General features: G+C 35.3%; 1 protein-coding gene across 2 annotated transcripts in view; it reads right to left on the reverse strand.

The window, feature by feature from the left end:
• The window catches only part of RNaseZ (ribonuclease Z), a 336,200-nt gene that overhangs the window by 304,665 nt on the left and 10,353 nt on the right, over nucleotides 1-21,182 (reverse strand). For both annotated transcript variants that reach the window (XM_090407253.1, XM_090407252.1), the window contains exon 2: nucleotides 13,657-13,707. In XM_090407253.1, the coding sequence (XP_090263379.1) occupies nucleotides 13,657-13,707 (51 nt within the window). The remainder of the gene's footprint in view (nucleotides 1-13,656; nucleotides 13,708-21,182) is intronic.

Consider the following 21,182-nt stretch of genomic DNA (forward strand, 5'->3'; position numbering starts at 1 on the left):
GCCACAGAGGTAAGCTTAAAAATATCACAAGAAATAGTTTGTGCTGGCAAATCATTTACTGAGGGAGAGTTGATAAAAAAAAGTGTCAGATGATTGCATTTCTGAATTGTGTCCTGATAAGAAAAATAATTTTGAAAATATCAGTTTTGTCCCGTATGACTGTTCAAGCGCAGGGTGGCTGATATTACCGAGGATCTTAAAGATAATCGGCTAGTGAATTTGTCTATTATTCGCTTACTATGGATGAAAGTACTGACGTGAAAGATACTGCACAGCTTTTAATATATGTAAGAGGTGTTAATAAGAATTTTGAGGTGACAGAGGAGCTTGCTGGTTTGTGTTCAATGAAAGGAAGAACAACAGGAAAGCAGATCGCAGAAAATGTAAACATGTGTGTAAAAGAAAAGCTATCCTTAAATTTCAAGAATTTAGTAGCAGTTTGCACTGATGGTGCCCCATCAATGTGTGGAAAAAATGTTGGTGCTGTAACATTTATTGAACAGAATGCAGGTAAACTATTGACAAAATTTCACTGCCTAATTCATCAGCAGGTGTTATGTTCAAAGGTTTTGCGGTTTGATCATGTGATTAAAGTAGTATTTGCTCTGGTCAACTATATTCAAGCTCAGGGTTTTAAACACAGAATATTTCAGGCGTTTCTAGAAGAAAATGATGCTGAGTACAGGGATCTACCATACCATATTGATGTATGTTGGTTGAGCTTTGTCACGCTTTGTTGCTCTAAAAAATGAACTAGTTGAATTTTTGGAATCTCAAGAAGATATGGAAAAATTCCCAAAAATAATAGCTGAAGAATGGAATCAAGATTTAATTTTTCTTGTGTGACATTTTGGGTCACTTGAATGACCTTAACTTACAGCTTCAATGAAAAAATAAGTTTGTTTTTCAGTTAATGACTATTATAAAGGCATTTAAAATGAAATTAAGTTTCTTTGAAAATCAAGTTGCTAAGGGGGATATATCACATTTCTTAACTTGTTGACAGAATATTCCATCAGAATATCATTCAATGGTGGGTGGAAAATATAAGAAGCACATATCACTTCTAAGTGAAGAGTTTCAGAAAAGAATGCCATTGAATAATGAAGACGAAGTCTGCATAAAAGTGATCGAGGATCCATTTTCTGTCGAAGCAGGAAATCTACCTGTCAAACTCCAGATGGAAGTTATTGATAGCCAGTGTTCTGAAACTATTGGGTCAAGCATAGGGAGAGTACTCTACAAGAGTTCTATTCTATTCTGGATCAAGATAAATTTAAAAGTTTGTTGGATACTGCCTACCAGGTATTTTGTATGTTTGGGAGCACATATACTTGTGAACAAACATTTTCAGTCATGAACTTGAAGAAAACCAAACAGCGTTCATCTTTAAGTGATATCAATTTAGAGGCCATATTAAGAACGGCTACTTCAAACATGACACCAAACTTTGATAAAATAGTGGAAACAAATAAATCCAATGTGTCACATTGAAACATTCTGAATGTCACAATATGACATTCAGTCACAGATATTTCACTGAGAATAAGTGTGATATTCTCAGTGAAATTAGTAGTAAACTTTGTGTTTATGTTTAAGTGGTTTTTATTGAGAAATTTTGCAGCTATATCTGTTTGTAAATCATTTTGATTATAATTTTAATTGTAACTTTTTAAAAAAATTAAATATGCATATTAATTAGAATTTACTGTAGACCGACTAACAAATTTACTTAAGTTTAGCTGCAGTGGGCTAGTCTAAGATTCAAGGTCTGAAATGATCTGGCCCTTGGTCAGGTGATACAAATTGGGTTTGGCCCTCAAAGACAATCAAGTTGTGCAGGCCTGGTGTATAGGATAATTATGATAGTACAGGAATACCTTATAGCGTGGTTAATTGGTTCCAAGAAGCGTCCACGCTATGCAAAACCACGTTGTTCGAGGTCTATTTATAAACGTTTTCAATTTAATTTATTACAAAAATTTAGGATAATAAAAATATTTAAAAATGAAAAAAAATTGGTATTTTTATTAACTAAATAACAAATAAAATTCTTTTAAACTGATATAAAAGTTATAGAAAACAAAACAAATATTGCTTCAATTTTAGCATACAGTAATTTACTTTTTACTAAAGTAGTCTTTCAGTGTTCGTTGAACCATCCTTGTCTTCTTTGTCTCTTCAAGTACTAGATCTCTGTAGCATTTGATGGCATTATTGAGACTTTGTCTCACTTTGATGCTTCTTTCCAAATTAGGGTCGGCATTTATGAGAAAGTCGGAAGCTTCATCGATTTTTCTCACAAAAGTTGAAAGGTCAGCAAAGGAAAATTCTACAACCATGACATCAGTGGGGTCATCTTCTTCTTCTGCTTCATAGGCTCGTTGTTGTTCCAACTCTAAAAGGGTTTCATCATCCAGATCATTTGAATGAGAATCAATACATTCGTTCACATTGTTACAATCTAAACTTGTAAAACCAAGATCTTTGCTCATCTGCACAATTTCTGTTGAGATTTCCTCTTTCTGTGTTGTCCTTAGATCAATGCAGCAAGATATTATGCCATATGGCTCTCATGTTGCTTTGAGTCAGCTCTGGCCAAGATTCATAAATATTTTGAATGGCATCTTTTATGTTAAATTTCTTCCAAAATTCACTCAAAGTTCAAGAATCTTCGTCTGCTGCAGCTTTAATAGCTTGAGCAAAAGTTTGTCTTAAATAGTAAGCCTTGAAAGTGGAGTAACGCCTTGATCCATCAGCTGCAGAATTGTTGTTGTGTTTGGAGGGAAAAAATGAATCTTGACATTTTCATCTAAGTCAGTCAATAGAGATGGGTGGCCTGGCGCATTGTCTAATAAAAGCAAAATTTTGAAAGGAATATCATTCTTTTTACAATAGCTTTTAACTTCATGACAAAAACAAGTTTTAAACCAGTCTTCGAAAATTGAACGAGTCACCCACGCTTTTTTATTCAAACGCCAATGAACAGGAAAATTGTCCTTTGTAAAGCCCTTAAGAACTCTTCGGTTTTCTGCTCTGTACACTAACAGTGGCTTCAATTTTAAATCACCTGATGCATTACCGCCTAGTAAAGTGTCAATTGGTCTTTTGACACTTTATACCCAGCTTGTGTTTTTTCCTTCTCTGCTAGAAATGTGGGCGATGGCATTCTTTTCCAGAACAAGCCAGTCTCGTCAGCACTGAAAATTTGATCATCTGTGTAGCCTTCCTTCTCAATAAGCTCCTTCAATTCATTGGAAAATAATTCTGCAGTTTTAGTGTCAGCACTTGCACTTTCACCTTGGATTCTTACATTATGGAGTCCCATACGCTTTTTGAAATTGTAGAACTTTTTATAAAAGTTTCACTGGTTGTGTCTCCTTCATTTTCGCTTTCATTTTCTTTTATTTTGTCATATAGACTTGTTGCTTTTGCCTGGATTATCGTTTGACTCAAAGGAATCTTTTTCTGATTACAATCTTCAATCCAGATCATTAGAAGGCGTTCCATATTTTCCATTGTAGAAGATCGATTTTTCGTGATCACTTTTGACATATAAGAAGTGGTGCTCATTCCATGTTGTTTAATCTTTTCTTTGCTCTGAATAATTGTTTGTATAGATGACTCATTCATTGAATTCTCACATGCTATTTTAGCAAATGAAGCGCCATTCTCGTGACATTTTATAATTTCAAGTTTCTTCTATAATGTCAACCACTTGCATTTTTTTGTTACTCCAACAGTGCCTTCTTTGTTTTGTCTCTTTTCACTCATACTTAAATAATAAAAAAATATTAAATACTAATATTAACGTAAATAATAAAATGCCACTGGGAAAGAACGTGTCTATGTGAGAGCCAATCGAATAACTACTGCATAAACGTGGCTCTCGACTATCACTTGCAGCGGCCGGGAATCGCCGGTCAGTGTTGACAATGTTAGTGTAATAATGATAAGTGTAATAATAAAACCAGCGTTGTTCAAAACCATGCTATACAAGGTATTCATGTACATGGAAAAGTTACACCATTACTAACTTCGGATCAACAATTTTCCTCCAAATTAATATGTTATTTGTCAATATTCCATGTTATCAGAACTTCAATGACAAGCTCTACTAATACATTCCTGAATGCTAGCAATGACAAGTTCTTTCTTAATATCCTCATTATTAATGATACTGCCATTGATGCCATCTGTTCACTCCACTAATCTTTCTCAGAACTCTCATATCAGAAGTCTTCAGTCTTTCATCAAGTGTTTTATTTCTAACATTATTTTTTTATTTATTTATTTATTTATTCCAGCTCTCAGATCCATAAGTTAAAACTGGTTTGAAAACAGTCTTGTAGCTAATTTAATGTTTTGACTAATTTCTTTCTTGTTCCATAAAAATTTATTCAGCTGACTTCTTACCATACCAGCTTTACTAAATCTGTTGTATATTTCCATATTTAATTTACCATCTTCACTAAAAATTGTACCTAAATAGCTGAGATGTTTTACTTGTTCTATAGGTTCATCCTTCAGGATACAGTTGATGTTTTCAATGTTCTACCTATTTTCATTCTCTGTCTTTTTATTATTGATTTTCATACCAAATTTATTACAACAGTTATTCAATTTAGTTAGGGAATCTCGCAGATTTATACTGGATTTATTCAGAATTATAATATCATTCTGCATAAAGTAAAGAGCTGAGATTAACATCACCAATTTTGATATCAGATTTAATACCACTTTCTTTCATAATGTGATCCATATAGATAATGAATAATAGTGGAGATTTTACCTCAAACCATCTTCCTGTGCTTCCATCAATTCTAAATGCTGACTTACAACTTAAATAGAGACTATGTATTGCTTGATATAATGTCCCATTTACAGCACTAAGCAACTTGTCATATGTCTTTTCTAGATCAACAAAAACTTAAATACAAATACATGCATACACAAATACATACAGACAAATCGGCCTTTAGGTCACACGCAATTTACAGACAAAAACAAAAAAATACTAGTGGTGGTGGCTAGCAGTAGATGTCGTTGGTATAGATGATGGAGATGAAGAGTTGTAGAATAGGTGCCCTCCCTCGATGAATCTTGGAGGTGTCAAATAATAATAATAAATTCTTGTTATATTCCCAAGATTTCTCAACTATTTGTCGTAAAGTGAAGATCTGATCCTGACAGCCTCTATTTGGCCTGAATCCAGCTTGTTTTTCACCAAGCTTTTCTTCCACAATCCTTCTCAACCGTTTTTCAAGTATGCTTATGTAAATCTTACCAGGAACACTCAGTAGGGAAATACCTCTGTAATTCTCACATTCAGTTTTATTTCCCTTTTATGTATAGGCACTATGAGAGCTACTCCAATCACCCAGAATTTGTCCCTCTGTCCAGGCCTTCTGAACAATGTAGTGCAGCCACTGTAAGACTTTTATACCTCCATACTTGAGCATTTCTGGTCGAATATCATCTACTCCTGCTGCCTTTCCACATTTCAGATCTTTGATGGCTTTTTCTACTTCAAGTATGGATATGTATTCCTGACTGCATGCCTGGTCAGTGTTTTTTTACCACTGTGATGTCACTGATTGTTTCATTTAGCAATTTTTCGAAGTAATTACTCCATACTTAAAGGATATCTTTTTTCTCCAGTTTTCATGTCACCATTATCATCTCTAATTCCTTTTACAGCACTCTTTCCTCCATTTCTGAGCTTCTTCAACAACCTCCAGAATATCTTGCTACCTTCTTGATATTTATTTTCTATGTTCTTACCATAGTCTTCCCATGACTTCTGTTTAGCTAGTTTTGCACAGTGTTTAGCTTTCTCACATTTGTCTCTGTATTCTCTAAGAACAGAAGCTGACTTTTTTGCCAGGAACTTTTGATATGGTTTCTTCTTTTCCTTCACTCCTCTAACTTCCTGAGTCCATCAAGAAGTTCTTATTTTTCTATCCTTACAGACAACCTCACCACATGCCTCTCTAGCTGAATCAATCAACGATTTAAAATGATGGTACAACATGACAGAATTTTTAATTAGAACTAATGTGTAATTTGTTAGATGTAGTTTATAAGTTTTAATTTAGAATGCAGAGTTGGCATGCATTTTTACATTTAGTTTAATATGAGGGGAGGGGGGGGATCTGGAAAGTTCTGATACACACCTAGAACAAAAATGATATTAGAGCAACTGATATAATCAGAAGAAAGAACATACGAGGATATAAGATTATAAGAACATAATTTAACTTCATAACTCTGCTGCTAGTATTTTCTTTCTTGTGGTTATATCAGATGCTTTAATATCATTTTTGTTCTAGATGTTTATCAGAACTTTCCAGACCCCCCCCCCACATATATTACAGTTCAGGTAATGGCACCAAAATGTAACAGGAGAATGGTCAAACACTATTGTTCAATTTAATATGAGGGGCTTTGTGAGATGCAGTGTGTGTTTGGATGTGTGATGCATTAACTATCGTAAGTGAGAGTTTTGTGGATGGTAAGCAAAAGTGAAGAAGACTGTTGGTGAAAAGTGGTGAAAAATGTTGAGAATGAAGATAGGAATGAGTGAAGGTGAACAAACTATAATGACAAACATAAGCATCAGAATATAATATAAAAGAAGTGGTGAAAGGCGAGAAGAAATGCTAGATGCCACAATGTGTGTGTGTGTGAGAGAGAGAGAGAGAACATGCTTACATGAAATCTTTTGAAGAACAGCAGAGAAGAGCCAGAAAGGAGAGGTAAATGGGAAAAGAGTAAGGAGTGCATTAATGAAAATAGAAGATTGAGGAGATAATACTGTACGATGATTCCATGATTAGGGATATCCTTGTTGAGTTCATAATGAAATCAGCTTTCTCAATTTGAAGATTAATGACATTAGCAATGCTGTCAGAATACAAAGACAAAAAAGATAGAGTTAATTTTGGCAGGAACAAATGATTTCAAAGTTGAAGGAATAAAGGATATGAGTTACAGGAAGAAACAGAACAGTGAAAGAGTCAAGTTTATAAGTCTAATACCAAAATATGATGGGATTGAATTGAGAAGGTAATTACTGCAGGAGTCAAGAATAGTATGCAGTTTTAGCCTTTTGTATTCATCACAGATGTGAATGGAGATAAAAGGACATATGACAGATGAATTGCACTTGAATAGATAAGGTGTCACTGAGAGAATAGAAATGCAAAATCAGGGAAATTAAAGTTATTAGACTGAAGTGAAGCATGTGTGCAGGGCCAATCTTTCAGATGAGTGCGTGTGAGAATAACAAAGATCAGAATGTGATCCCAGGGGAATATGCAATGGATGCATATGTACTAATCCCAGAAACATTGGGAAAAAAAGTGAGGTTTTGACATTGATTTGTTTAACTTTGCCAAAAATAAGATTTAGTAAGACTTCGTGGACAGGGAAAGATACTGTTGTGGGTTAAAATAAAAGAGTTTGTATTTTCAGAGGACAGAGAAGGGATAATACTAAAGCTAAAGGCCTGCAACCACCAAGAGCAGAAGTTAAGCACAAACATGGATTGAGAGAGAGAGAGAGAGGCAGTGCGTTTAATGCTATTTAGGGTGAGTCAGGCCAATTTATATAGTGGATTGTTGATATATGCTGTGTGGGGGGGAAGAAAAGTGGATGACATGTATCAGCATATAAGCTTGATGAGCAAAGGATGTGTAATCATTATAGATGTCAACTATGGGGACAGAGATAGAGAAAAGGACATGAGGTGAAAAGAGTGCAAGTTGCTGAGAGATAATTACCTAAAACAGCATGTGATGAAAGGGACCTGGGGTATTAGAGCACTGGATGAGGTAACATTATCAGACAGGTTGTCCATAACCAAGGTAACTGCAAGAGTGATGAAGCAAGAGATTTTGGGGATATTGGTGGATAGAGAGAGCTAAGTTCAGAAGACATCACGAAAGTGGGCATCCAAAGAATCATTCTGATGTTAAGAAACACACTGATAAGCAGGTATAAAGAGGCTATCAATCTCTAGAAGGATTTAATATGGCTACACCCAGAGATTTCGATGTAGCCTATTATGCACAGAGATTTGGCTTCCTGCATTTTTTTTTTTTTTTTTTTTGATATAAAAGTAGTAGTGAAGAGGATCCAGAAGCAAATTACAAAAATAGTGACTGGTAGGTGAATTACAAAGTTTAGCCAGTAAGCAGAATGTGTCTCTGTGTGTGTGTGGGTGATACAGATGCTGGACTACTCATAAACAAATTTACTACACAAGTCTCCAGGATTCTTTAACTAAACTGAATAATAGATGTAACAAATTTTGCATAAAAATTAGCAATACAAAGACCAAAACTATGAAAATAGGCAGGAAGATGAACCATCTTCCAACTGCACTCTCAGTAGGAAACCTATAGAACAAGTAAAATATTTCAGCTATTTAGGCACAAATTTTAGTAAAGTAGCAAATTAAATATAGAAACAGAAAACAGAAACAAAGCTGGAATGGTAGAGATTTAGTTGAATAAATTATATAGGATAAGAGAGAAATTAACCAAAACACTAAATGAGCTGTAACACAAGACAGTGTTCAAACTAATTATAACTTATAAATCTGAAAGTTGGATTAGAAATAAACTAGTTGACCAAAGACCAGAGATCACAGATACGAGATTTCTGAGGAAAGAGAAGCGAACAGACGGCATCAATAATAGAATCATAAAAATGAAGATATTGGGAAGGCACTTGACATTGTTAGCATTCAAGAATGCATGATCATGCAAGGTGGTAGTTCACTTAAATAGAATGAGAGGAAATGTTAGCAAAACAGGTGCTTGATGCCAAGAAAAAGCCCTACAGGAAGAACCAAGACTAGGTTGATTGATAAATCAGAAGGGACAGAGAAGATAGAAATATAAGACACACAATACTGGAGTGATGACAAGTGATAGACTATTTTGGAGGAAAACAGTTGACTGGAAATTAGTAATAATGTAAACTTAATTATGTAGTACTGTCATAATATTCTGTATACTCCTTGAGGATACATATCAGGAAACTGATGATCATGTTTACTAGGGGCAAGTAGCATAAAGTTATGTTGGATCCTCAGAGCAAAATTCTCAACTTGTCTATTTCTTGCCTCACCCATGACACGGTACTAGAGACCAAGGATCAACAAATTTATGCAAAAAACCCTACTCACAATGCCAAAAAATTGACCCATCTATGTCCCAAATAAGTCAGTAGCACAAAATGATTAGCTGTACTGTGGTTGGAGAAGATATTTATTTTGCATTAAATAAAAAAATATTCTATTTTGTTCAGTCTGCAGTTACTTGCCACCTAGCAAAATCTACTCAACACAGGCACAGGCAAGTGTGCATATTTGTCAAGCTCTGCTAGTGAAAATACATATTTAACCTATAATGGCAAAACTGAAAAACTATCTATATGGATCATTAAAGTAAATGATACAAAACCGGTCTCTAAAATATTATCATCACCTGCTGGAAAGAAGCCCTCAGGAGTATTCAGAATAATGTGAATACTCCTGAGTCTTGATACTAATTAAAAATAATACTAATTTAGTCTTGAGTGAACACTCAAGACTAAATTAGTATTATTTTTTTTTTTTCATTTACCTATTGTAAATAAAAAATCTCTAACTTTAACAACACTTACTTTTTAGGGGAGTGAAGTTTTCACTCTTTATAAACGTATTCTAATGAAACATTCTACATTTATACATTTTCAGTAATGTGTAAATATAGGATGTTGTTCTGCCATGTTTTCTGTGGTTCCACATTGTCTTGATGTTCCATATTGTATTGGAGCCTAGTGAATTCTTCAACATCAAGTAATTTTTTAAGCTCTTATATCCATTTTTGCAGTATGGCCCCCTCCATAACTTCAAATTTCCTGTCCACCATCACTCCCAAAATCCCCAGCATCAATTTCTTGCAGTACTCCATCAGTGTAACATGCAACTTGAATCATGAACCTACCAACCATTATCCTTTGCCCATACTGTCTTCTTCAGCTATCTGAATCTCTAAGGTTCTTTGCTGCAAGTACCAACTTCTTCCATTCCTTCATGTCTTGTGCTGCTCTTTCATTACACTTCTGGTTTCTATCTCAGCTAAACATTTTTGGATATTATTCACCCAACACATTTGTAGTCTACCTCTGGGTTGCTTACTATCAGGCTTCATCTTGAATGCTGATTTAGCCATTCTCTCTCCACATGTCCAAGCGATCTCAATCTGCTTGCTCAAATCTCATCAATTAGAAATGAGGATCTATAGAGTTCATATAGTTCTTGGTTATGTCTTCTCCATTCACCTGTTGTGTTATCTCTTACAGATCCATAGATTTTTCCAAGGATTTTATTTTCAAAGATCTGCAATGCTTATGCATCTTGGTTGCTATGTTCCCAGTTTCTGTACCATATAAAACAATAGATCTAATGATTGTCTTGTATATTTCTCTTTAATTCTGCTTGATAGTTTTGGAAGATAACAAATGATGTAGTGAATGATAAGATCTATTGGAGGCATGTATCATCATCATCAAATTCCTGACATGTACCCTCAAGGGGTGTACAGGATATGTAGTACTACATGAAAAATTTACATCATTAATAATCTACAATTTTCCTCCAAATCAGTCTGTTACTTGTCATGACACCAACATGATCAGATCCTATATTTCTATCTTCTAAGGCACTTTGTATCGTATCAATCCACCTATATCTTGGTCTTCCTCTGGTTCGTTTTCCTGCCAACCTGGCAGAGAACACTTGTTTTGCTAATATTTCCTCGCCAATTCTGTTTAAGTGACCATACCACCTGAGATTAGATCTGCTCACGCATTCCTGGATGCTGACAATGTCAAGTTCTTTCCTAATATCCCCGTTTTTAATATGATATTGCCATTGATGCCATCTGTTCACGCCTCTAATCTTTCTCAGGACTCTCATATCTGCAGTCTCTAGTCTTTAGTCAAGTGTTTTACTTCTGACCCAGCTCTGAGATCCATAAGTTAAAACTGGTTTGAACACTGTCTTGTATACAGCTAGTTAAGTGTTCCGACTAATTTCTCTCTTATTCCATATGAATTTATTCAATTGACTTCTACCATACAAGCTTTGTTGATTCTGTTGTCTATGTCGATATTTAATTTACCATTTTAACTAAAAATCGTGCCTAAGTAGATGAACTGTTTTATTTGTTCCACAGGTTTTCTGTTCACAACACAGTTGACATCTTCAACGATTCTGCCTTTTTTCATTGTCTTTGTCTTTTTATTGCTGACCTTCATACCATATCTATTACAACAGTTATTCAATTTAGTCAGGGAATCTTGCAGACTTGTGGCAGATTTATTTAGAAGTATAACATCGTCTGCATAAAGCAAAGAGCTAACATTAATACCACCAATTTTGATAAGGGTCAAAGTTGTATAACTGAGAGGAGACCTCCACATAGCCTTTAAAGGAATGAGGAGAACCGACCAGGGCTTCTGATCTAATGTCCAATCCTCACCTTCCTGGGTCCTGAGAAAGATAGAGGCATGAACAGATGGCATAAATGGCAATATCATATTAAAAATGAGGATATCAGAAAAGAACTGGACATTGTCAGCATCAAGGAATGTGTTAGCAGAGCTAATCTCAGGTGGTATGGTCACTTAAACAGAATGGGCGAGAAAAGATTAGCAAAACAAGTGTTCTCTGCCAGGTTGGCAGGAAAACGACCCAGAGGAAGACCAAGATATAGATGGACTGATACTGTACAAAGTGCCTTAGACAATAGAAATATAAGATCTGATAATGTTGGAGTCTTGACAAGTAACAGACTGATTTGGAGGAAAATTTGTAGATAGGAAGTTAGTAATGATGTAAATTTTTCATGTAATACTATCATATCCTGTACACCCCTTGACGGCACATGGCAGGAATTTGATGATGATGAATTTTCATATCATGTTTAATACCACTTTCCTTCATAATAACATGAATAACAGAGGGGATAATGTACATCCTTGTCTCATACCAGATTTAACATTAAACCATCTTCCTGTACTTCCTTCAATTCTAACTGCTGACTTACAACTAAAATAAAGACAAACTATTGCTTGATATAATGCCACATTGACACCATATAACTGTAGCATATTGAATAGCTTCTCTCTTGGCACCTTGTAATATGCCTTTTCCAGATCAACAAAACTTAAATATAGAACTTTGTTATATTGCCATGCTTTCTCAACTATTTGTCGTAAAGTGAAAATCTGATCCTGACAGCCTCTATTTGGCCTGAATTTGTTCCTCACCAAGCTTTTCTTCCACAATTTTTCTCAACCGTTTCTCAAGTATACTTGCATAAATCTTGCCAGGAACACTCAGTAGGGAAATACCTCTGTAATTCTCATATTCAGTTTTATTTCCCTTTTTATATATGGGTACTATGAGAGCTCTACACTAATCAACAGGAATTCGTCCCTCTGTCAAGCCTTTTTGAACTATGCAGTGAAGCCACTGTAAGACTTTGATACCACCATACTTCAGCATCTCTGGTCGGATATCATCTACTCCTGCTGCCTTTCCACATTTAAAGCCTTTGATGGCTTTTTTCTACTTCAGGTATGGATATGTATTCCTGACTGCATGCCTGGTTAGTGTTTTTTACCACTGTGCTGTCATCACTGCTTGTTTCATTTAGTAGTTTTTCAAAGTAACTACTCCATACTTCAAGGATATCATTTTCTCCTGTTTTCATGTCACCTTTATCATCTCTAATTCCTTTTATAGCACTCTTTCCTTCATTTCTAAGCTTCTTCAACAACCTCCAGAATATCTTGCCACCTTCTTGATATATTTTTAAGAACTCAGCTCCTCTAGGACTCAAGATATTCTGAAGGGAATTCCTATGTCTTTTACTGATTATAATATGGTCTATTTGATTGAATGTATATGACCATCAGAAGATTTTCATATTTGTTTGTGTATATTCTTCCTCATAAACATAGTGCTGCATCTTTATTAACTACAGCCTTCCCCAGACTTGCATCATCTTCAAACTGGATAATCACCTTAAAATAATTTCCTATATTGCTGATAATGCACAATCCTTTCATTTAATGTTACACAGTGATCAGCATTAATTAACTGATTCAGACAAATTACGGAGACTACAATCGTGCTAGAAATAATTATATTAATTCTTATTTAATTCTTTTTTTTCACTAGAGGTCAAACCAGAATAACCTATATTATATTTCACATAGCATACTATGTGAAATATAATATAGCATGTCTCTGTGTATATATATATATGTGTGTGTGTATACTCCAGATGATGACCTTAATATGAAAGTCGAAACGTTGGGAAATTAAAATAATTATTTCTAACAAGGTTGTAGTCTCCATAATTTGTCTGAAATGATAATGCACAAATTAAACAGCAATGGTTCAAGTGTGAAGCTCTGTAAAATGAAATATCAATGTGACCTGCCTTCTCTTGGTTTTGACATCTGTCCATTAGTTCATGTTGTTATCCATGTCACCAGGGGTATGAATAATACATAAAGAAAGTTGAATGTTTGATAATGATATTTTCTTAGAATATAATGAAATTTCATATTGAATTTATATTTACTCACTTGTGCTCATTTGAAAATCTTTGTGTACCTTCTCCACAATTGAACAGATAACTAAAATGAAAATCAAGCAGGAACAAGTCATTATCAGGAATATAAACATGGACATATTAAATCATAGAATATTATAATACAGACTTAACAGAGTTTGAGCATAAATTAATGTAACAAAAAAAAAATAAATATATAAAAAAATGGTGGTCATGTGTAATCCATGAAATATGCACCTCTTATGTATTATTTTTATTAAAAAAGTCTAAGAAATATAATTCTAAATGAATGTAATTACAAATTACAGCATAAATGGTGTACACACTTTATTCTGCTGTGCTGAGGTTTATCTGAGAAAGAATTACTACTAATTACTAAAAATATTTAGAAACAGCACACATTACTATTAATGACTGGAACTATGAGACAACACATGGAAATTATTATTATTACATAACACCTGCAGGGAGTTTAAAGACTCATCGAGAGAGGGTAACCTCACCAACCGCAACTACCTTCATCATCTACACCAACACCACCTACCGCCAACCACCACCACTAATATTTTCACAGACAATCACAAACATCCATGCCCACAGCAGGACTTGAACCTGCAGCCTTTTGGCTGAAGAGCGGATACGCTAACCACTCGGCCAACCAGGCCAGCCATTTTATTATTTTTTTTTTTAATGAGTCATTCCCAATAAAAAACCAACAAAAGTTGGCTTTATTGCATCCCTATGTATTACAAAATATGGAAAGCCTTTTATGGATGCCTATTTTCTGAAAAATGCTTTTATTGACTGTGCTAATGAACTTTTTAAAGATTTTAAGAATCAAAACAATATAATTAAGAATTAAAGAAATGCATTTGTCAGCTCATACTGTTCAACATACAGCCGATGATATGTGAAAAAATATTGAAGAGCAAATGAAAAATGATCTATTGTCATGTGATGTTTTTAGAATGGTTCTTGACGAAAGTACTGATATTAACAATATTGCTCATTTGGCAATAGTGGTTCGTTAGGCCAAATTAAATCATAACAATTCAAAGAAGAATTATGCACATTAATCAATGTTTGATACTACTAAAGGATCTAATATTTTTCAAAACTATATGGATTTCAAAGATTCTGGTGAAGGAAGATGATTAGACTTAAACTCTTGTCTGTAACAATTGATAGCACCCCACTGATGTGTGGCAAAAATATTGGATTTATAAAGCTTTTAGAAAATAAACTTTGTCATCCAATTTTATCATTTCATTGTATAATTCATGAAGAAAGCCTGTGTGCTGAGGTATCTGCAAAACAAGTAAAGTTATGAATATTGTGGTAATTATAATGAATTTAATCAAAGCACGTTCAGCTCTCATACACAGACAATTCAAATTCTTATTGGAAGATATGGACTTAGGATATGGAGATCTATTGTTACATTCAGAAGTTCGATGGCAAAGCAGAGACAAAATTTTATATTTATTTTATTATCATCATCAACAGATGTCCATGGAATCAAGAGACTCATCATGGAGGGTCCCACTCTCACATGAACAGCTCATCATACCTCAACTTAAATGCTGCCCCTGAACTCATCTCAGGCAAAGCATTCCAATCACTCACCATTCTCCATGCAAAAAATTTGCTCTTAACCCACCTTATATAGCTTCCAGGGATGGCTTCTCATTCTCCCTCCTGTCTCCAGATATTCTATGAAAAATCTCATCCACATTAATCTGGTAATTACTTCCTCTATCCACTAAACTCTGTAATTTGCATTCTCTCAATGTCCTCATATTCCACACCAGAAACCAATGTAGTCAATTGTCTCTGGACTCTCCAACATCTCATTATCCTTTTGAAAACCTGAAGACCAAATCTGTGCTCTCCACACGTAGCCTGATCAAAACTTTGTACAATGGCATCAAAACATCCTTACTTCTACGTGTCAGTGTTCTCCGCATCACTACAGAGAACCACTGACTCTCCCCACCACTAACTCGCCACCAGTTCTCATACAATTCCATACCGCTTCTAATTTGCTATCATCTACACACACTGTTTCACCAATCAACATCACATTTGTAGCCTGTATAGATGAAATGAAATTATTATTATTATTATTATTTCGGGCAACTCCAAGGAGTCGACAGACTCATCGAGGGAGGCCCTAACATCATGTCAAGAACAACTATTCGACATTCACAAAGTATCTATCATACCTCGCCTTGAACTCATTCACAGTCATAGCACCCACAACAGACTATGGCAGCTTATTCCACTCATTCACCACTCTCCAAGTAAAAAACCTAGCTCTAACACCCCTGCTAACCACATTCTTGCCCAGCTTCCATGTATGGCCCCTAGTTCTCCCACCACCAGTCCTATTCTCAAAAATATCTTCGGGATTAATCCTACAGAAATCCTTCAGTAATTTGAATGTCTCAATCATATCACCCCTTTTCCGCCTATCAACCAATTTTTGCAACCCACAAATCTTCAACCTGTTCTCATAAGGTTCATTCCACAGACCTGCTGTCTCTGGATCCTCTCCACCTCCTCCCCATCAAGAAGAAACCCTGGGTGCCAGGGTTTCTTCTTGATGGGGAGGAGGTGGAGCACAGTAGTCTAGATGGGGTCTTATCAAGGCTCGATATAGAGAAACAATAACTTGTTTGTCTCTGCTTGTTAAAGTATTTTTCAGCAAATAAGTGATTTGATGAGTTGATTTAGCCACTTTTTTTCACAGATATTTGATGTGAAATGTGCCCCCTAAACTTCAACTCCCTATCCACCAACACTCCCAAATCCATGGCCTCATCAATCTCCTGGAGTACAGTTCCACCAATATGATATACTGCTGCTAATCTTTTCACTCCAAAATGCATAACCTTACACTCTGCCACATTAAATTGACATCCATTCTCCTTAGCCCAGTCATCCAAACTATCCAAATCATCCTGCAAAATTTTGACATCCTGTGCACTCACAATTGCTCTACCCAACTTTGCATCATTAGCAAACAAGCGAACACTTCCTCTCAGATCCTTTCCTATATCGTTAATGAACAAATTGAAAAGTAGTGGTCCAAGAACAAAACCCTGTGGCACACCACTAGTCACAAGCCGTCTTTTGGACTCCCTCCTGAATAAACCACTCTCTGGTATCTTTCCATCAACCACCCTCCTATCCATCTCACCAACCCTATATCCATCCCCATCTGCTCCAGTTTACTGATTAGAGTTCCATGCGGTATCCTGTCAAAGGCCTCGGCAAGGTCCAGTAGAATCACTGTAAACCCTTATCCAGTTCAGCTGTCACTGTGTTATAAAATGTGAGCAAGTTACTGAGGTATGATCTACCATTCACAAAACCATGTTGTCCCCCATACAGTATCCCATTTTCATCTATCCAATCCTGTATTATTCTCTTGACTAATTTCTCCAAAACCTTGACAACGATTCCTGATATGCTAATCGGTCGGTAATTTACAACAGCAGTCTTGGAACCTCCTTTATGCAGTGGAACTATTTTCCCCCTCTTTCCACCCCCTCGGGACTAACCCAGACCCAAGACTCAAATTAAACAAAATGGTCAAGGGTACTGACAATTCTTTAGCTGCTTCACATACAACACGAGCTGGTATACCATCCAATCCCACAGATGTATTGACATTGAGGTTTTGCAATAGACTATTCACCTCTGTTGGATTCTGATTATGTAGAGATTAGAGTAATTATTATTTGCTTCAGAATCCAACTTGATCTTCCATCACAAAGGCTAGACTTGTAAACAACTTATTTTACAATTTAATATTCATATAACTATTTTAATTTTGTCTAATATCTAATTATTTAATCAAAGATATATGTATTAATAGTGATAAGACTGTATTAAATATTATTAGGCTATTTTAATTATTACTATGTTAATATTATAAGAACTTGTATTTGATAATTTAACTGCGCATTAATTGAAATATAAATATTCTTTATTTATTCCTATTTGTAGAAGTTTAGCATTATGCAATACCTCAATTTTATTATGTTTTGTTTTGTTGTCATGGAGAAGTATGTAAGAGCGAGCACGTTTTGGAACACCACGTGAGGAGAAGGTTTATTGAAAAAAGTTTTAGAAAGAAATCACGAAAATAATTTAGGCGGGAAGAACAGATATATAAGCGATGAACGCTGAAATTGTTAAGAGATAGATTAGAGAGAGAAAGGAGAGGATTGGTATTAGGTTGGAATCGGAGCATTCGGGAATCACAGTGCGATAATAGTGAGTCGGCAAGTCACTCAAGCAGCTAATAAAGTCTACTAGTCAAGAGGCGGTTAGCTAATAAATTGTAGAATAACAATTATAGCTACGGAAGACAGCTGAGTGACTACTAAATAGACTAGCGATATTTGAGTTGAGATTCAATTTCAGGGCCGACCTTTCAAGGACATACAGAACCTTGAAGCAAAGCACAGAGTTATTAGCGAATAGTAGAGGCTGTAAAGTTGAGGTTTACCGTTAGCTGTGCTTAGAAATATATTGCCTAAGGAATTAAATGAATGCAGGAAGAATGAACAGCTGTGCATATAAAACCTCAAGTTAAGGAATTATTGTGTGTTGCCTTATTTCATGAGTGATCAGTAGTACTTTATGCAACAACGTTTGTTTATGTGTATTGTGACCGATGATTAATTCAGTTATTGCTTAGAAGAATTATTTTAATGAGTGCTGTATACTATTTAAGTGTTTATAGTTATAAAAAGTGTTTGTGTGTAAGTTTATGAAGAAAAAAGATTATCCGTAAGATTATTCCAACCATTAATATTCCTATACAGAGAAGTGTGTGAGTTTCATCCTAGAATTTCCCTATGTTAACAGTAACTATTGTGAACATTCGCTTAAGTGTAAATTTAAAAGTATTTGCTTGTAAAATGGTGTTACTGCGATTTTATTGTATTTGGAACTTAAAGAACTGTGAGAAGACTGTATTAGAGATAACTGATTTACCAATGTCTGAGTTTGTATGACAGTATTGTCAGAAAGGCTGAAGTGTTTATAATAACTTATTTAGTATTTTGATCTTAAGTGTATAATTTGTGATTCTAAAATTAAATGTTTGTTTTTGTTAATCAAAGGTTGTATTTTGCCTGAATCTCTTTTACTGCACCATTCATAAAATATTCAAACCAAAGCGGGTAAATTAAGTAAGTTAAATATTCTCAGCCAGTATATATATTAAGGAGAAATAGTTGAGGGTTGATTTATCTTCAATGCTTGAACTAATTCAGATATAGAGTGGTGCAGTCTATAAATATAAATTTTCTCTATATTTGTATTAGAAATCAACTAGCAACTATTTTTTTAGGTTAAGAACATTGTAATAACAATGTCGGATCCAAAGTATAGATTGAAACGAAGTAGGATCCAACACCTCCACTTCATTCATCACAATTCTTGTATAATCTATTGGTTCATTCATTTCTGCAATGTCGCTACCTGAAAGATATATTCTTGCAAAGTGCTTGCTCAGTAATTCAACTATATCAACTGATTCGGTTACCTCCCTACCATCGGCATTCTTTAAAATCATTCTGCCATATACATTTTTTCTTTTACTTGCAACATATCGAAAAAACTGTTTAGGATTCTCTTTAGTCTGCATAGCCAATGTTCTTTCGTAATCCTTTTTTTTTGCTTTTCTTACCACACTCGTTACCTTTCTGGCCTGCACTTTATACCATTCATGTGCCTGTCGGTCACCTTTCTCCTTAAATTCCCTCCATAGTTGTTTCTTTTTTTGCAGCTCAAGCTTAATGGTGTTATTCATCCATTTAACCCCTACCTGATTTATTATTCGGACTCTAGGTATACAATCAGCCATTGCTTCATGCAAACATTTCTTAACCGCCTCCCATGCACTATCAACTTCTAGCCCTTGCAGTTGTACATGCCATGGCACTGAACCAATCAATCTCCTAAGCTTGTCATACTTACCAGCCCAATAATTCCACATGTACCCCATTTTAATTGTAAAATGGGGTACATGTGGAATTAGCCACCTTCCAAGTCAAGACCCTATGATCACTCTCACCAATTAGTGGCAATGTGGTCATATTCGTTACAGCCAAATTCTCAGATGCAATTACCAGGTCAAGCACTCTCTGATCCCTAGTATTTTCCATTACATGCTGTCACAGATAGTTATCCCTTAATAACCGCATAAAATCCAATTCCTTCCTCCCACGTGTCCTCTCCTCCTTCCAATCAATGTTACCATAGTTGAAATCTCCCATAATAATTACCCTCCTTCCACTTATTTCTTCTATTTGCTTATGCATACTGTCTCCACCATCTATTCCATCACCTGGTATATATAGCAACACCCAACTGTATATTTAGTTCTGCTGGTTTCAATCTCACACCAAATAGCCTCAAATGTGCTCTTTTCTCTATCCTGCAGTTCCACTTCTATTCTTCTTGGCTGTAGCTCATCAGCTATCATCAATAACACTCCTCCCACCATTTTATTCTCCGTGTCACTCCTGCACATACACCATACCCCTCACATTCAATCCCACGAGCTGTCATCTTCTGTCAGCCATATTTCTGGTTGGCACTTCCAGACCACATAACCTGTGGTCTGGAAGTGCCAACCAGCCAAAAATTCTTCCTTCTTGTTCCTAATACTCCTAGCATTAGTATGCATGAATTGCAGACGCCGTTAGTCCCATCCCTACCTTGATGCCTTATACTAACTGTCCCATTCTGATTCGTGGTCTTTCCTACTCGCTTGAGCATATTACACACATTCACATACTCAACTGTCTCCCTAAAATCTGCATATCTACTTCCCCCTCCCCCTTAATAACTCTCGTTTCCCTGATTCTGCACATTCACTTCCACTACATTCGACAACACCTTTTCAAGTCTCCATACACCAAATCCATTCAAATGTAAACCATCCATTTTATATAAATCCTTTCGCCCATCGAACTCATTCCACACCACTCATCAAACATAATTCACGCATAAAGTCATTAGCAATTATGGCCCTCCTATACTCTTCACTGTCATACCGCGGCAACAGACTCACCAACCTAACTCTCTCACTCTTCTCTTTTGCTACCTCAAGCAATTCCTTCACATCCTCACTCATAGCCTTTTTGTTTCCTTTCAAAATATTTAAAAATATTTAAATATTTTTAAATATTTTGAAATGAATTAGGCAAAAATGAATTAGGCAAAAATTTTCTGCAACTTGATAATCATGTTTGGTTAATAAAACTTGGGCTAGTAACTGATATAATGAATTATTTCAACAATTTGAATATTCGTCTGTAGAGAAAAATACAGGTTTTGTTTTTCTGTAATCCTCAGTACTTGATTTATAAACTTTTTTTTTTTTTACTAACATCACCCCCCTCTCCCTGTATGACCGTGAATTAAGTGTTGAGCATACAAATTGCAAAATTTAACCCACAGTGAAAAAAAAGTTGCCGACCCTTAATCTAGACTGAGAACTCTGATGTGGATCTT

The sequence above is a fragment of the Typopeltis vanoorti genome, chromosome 17, assembly GCF_054136105.1.
Source record: "Typopeltis vanoorti isolate ZY-2024b chromosome 17, IOZ_Tvanoo_1.0, whole genome shotgun sequence".
In the NCBI taxonomy this organism is placed as follows: Eukaryota; Metazoa; Arthropoda; class Arachnida; order Uropygi; family Thelyphonidae; genus Typopeltis; species Typopeltis vanoorti.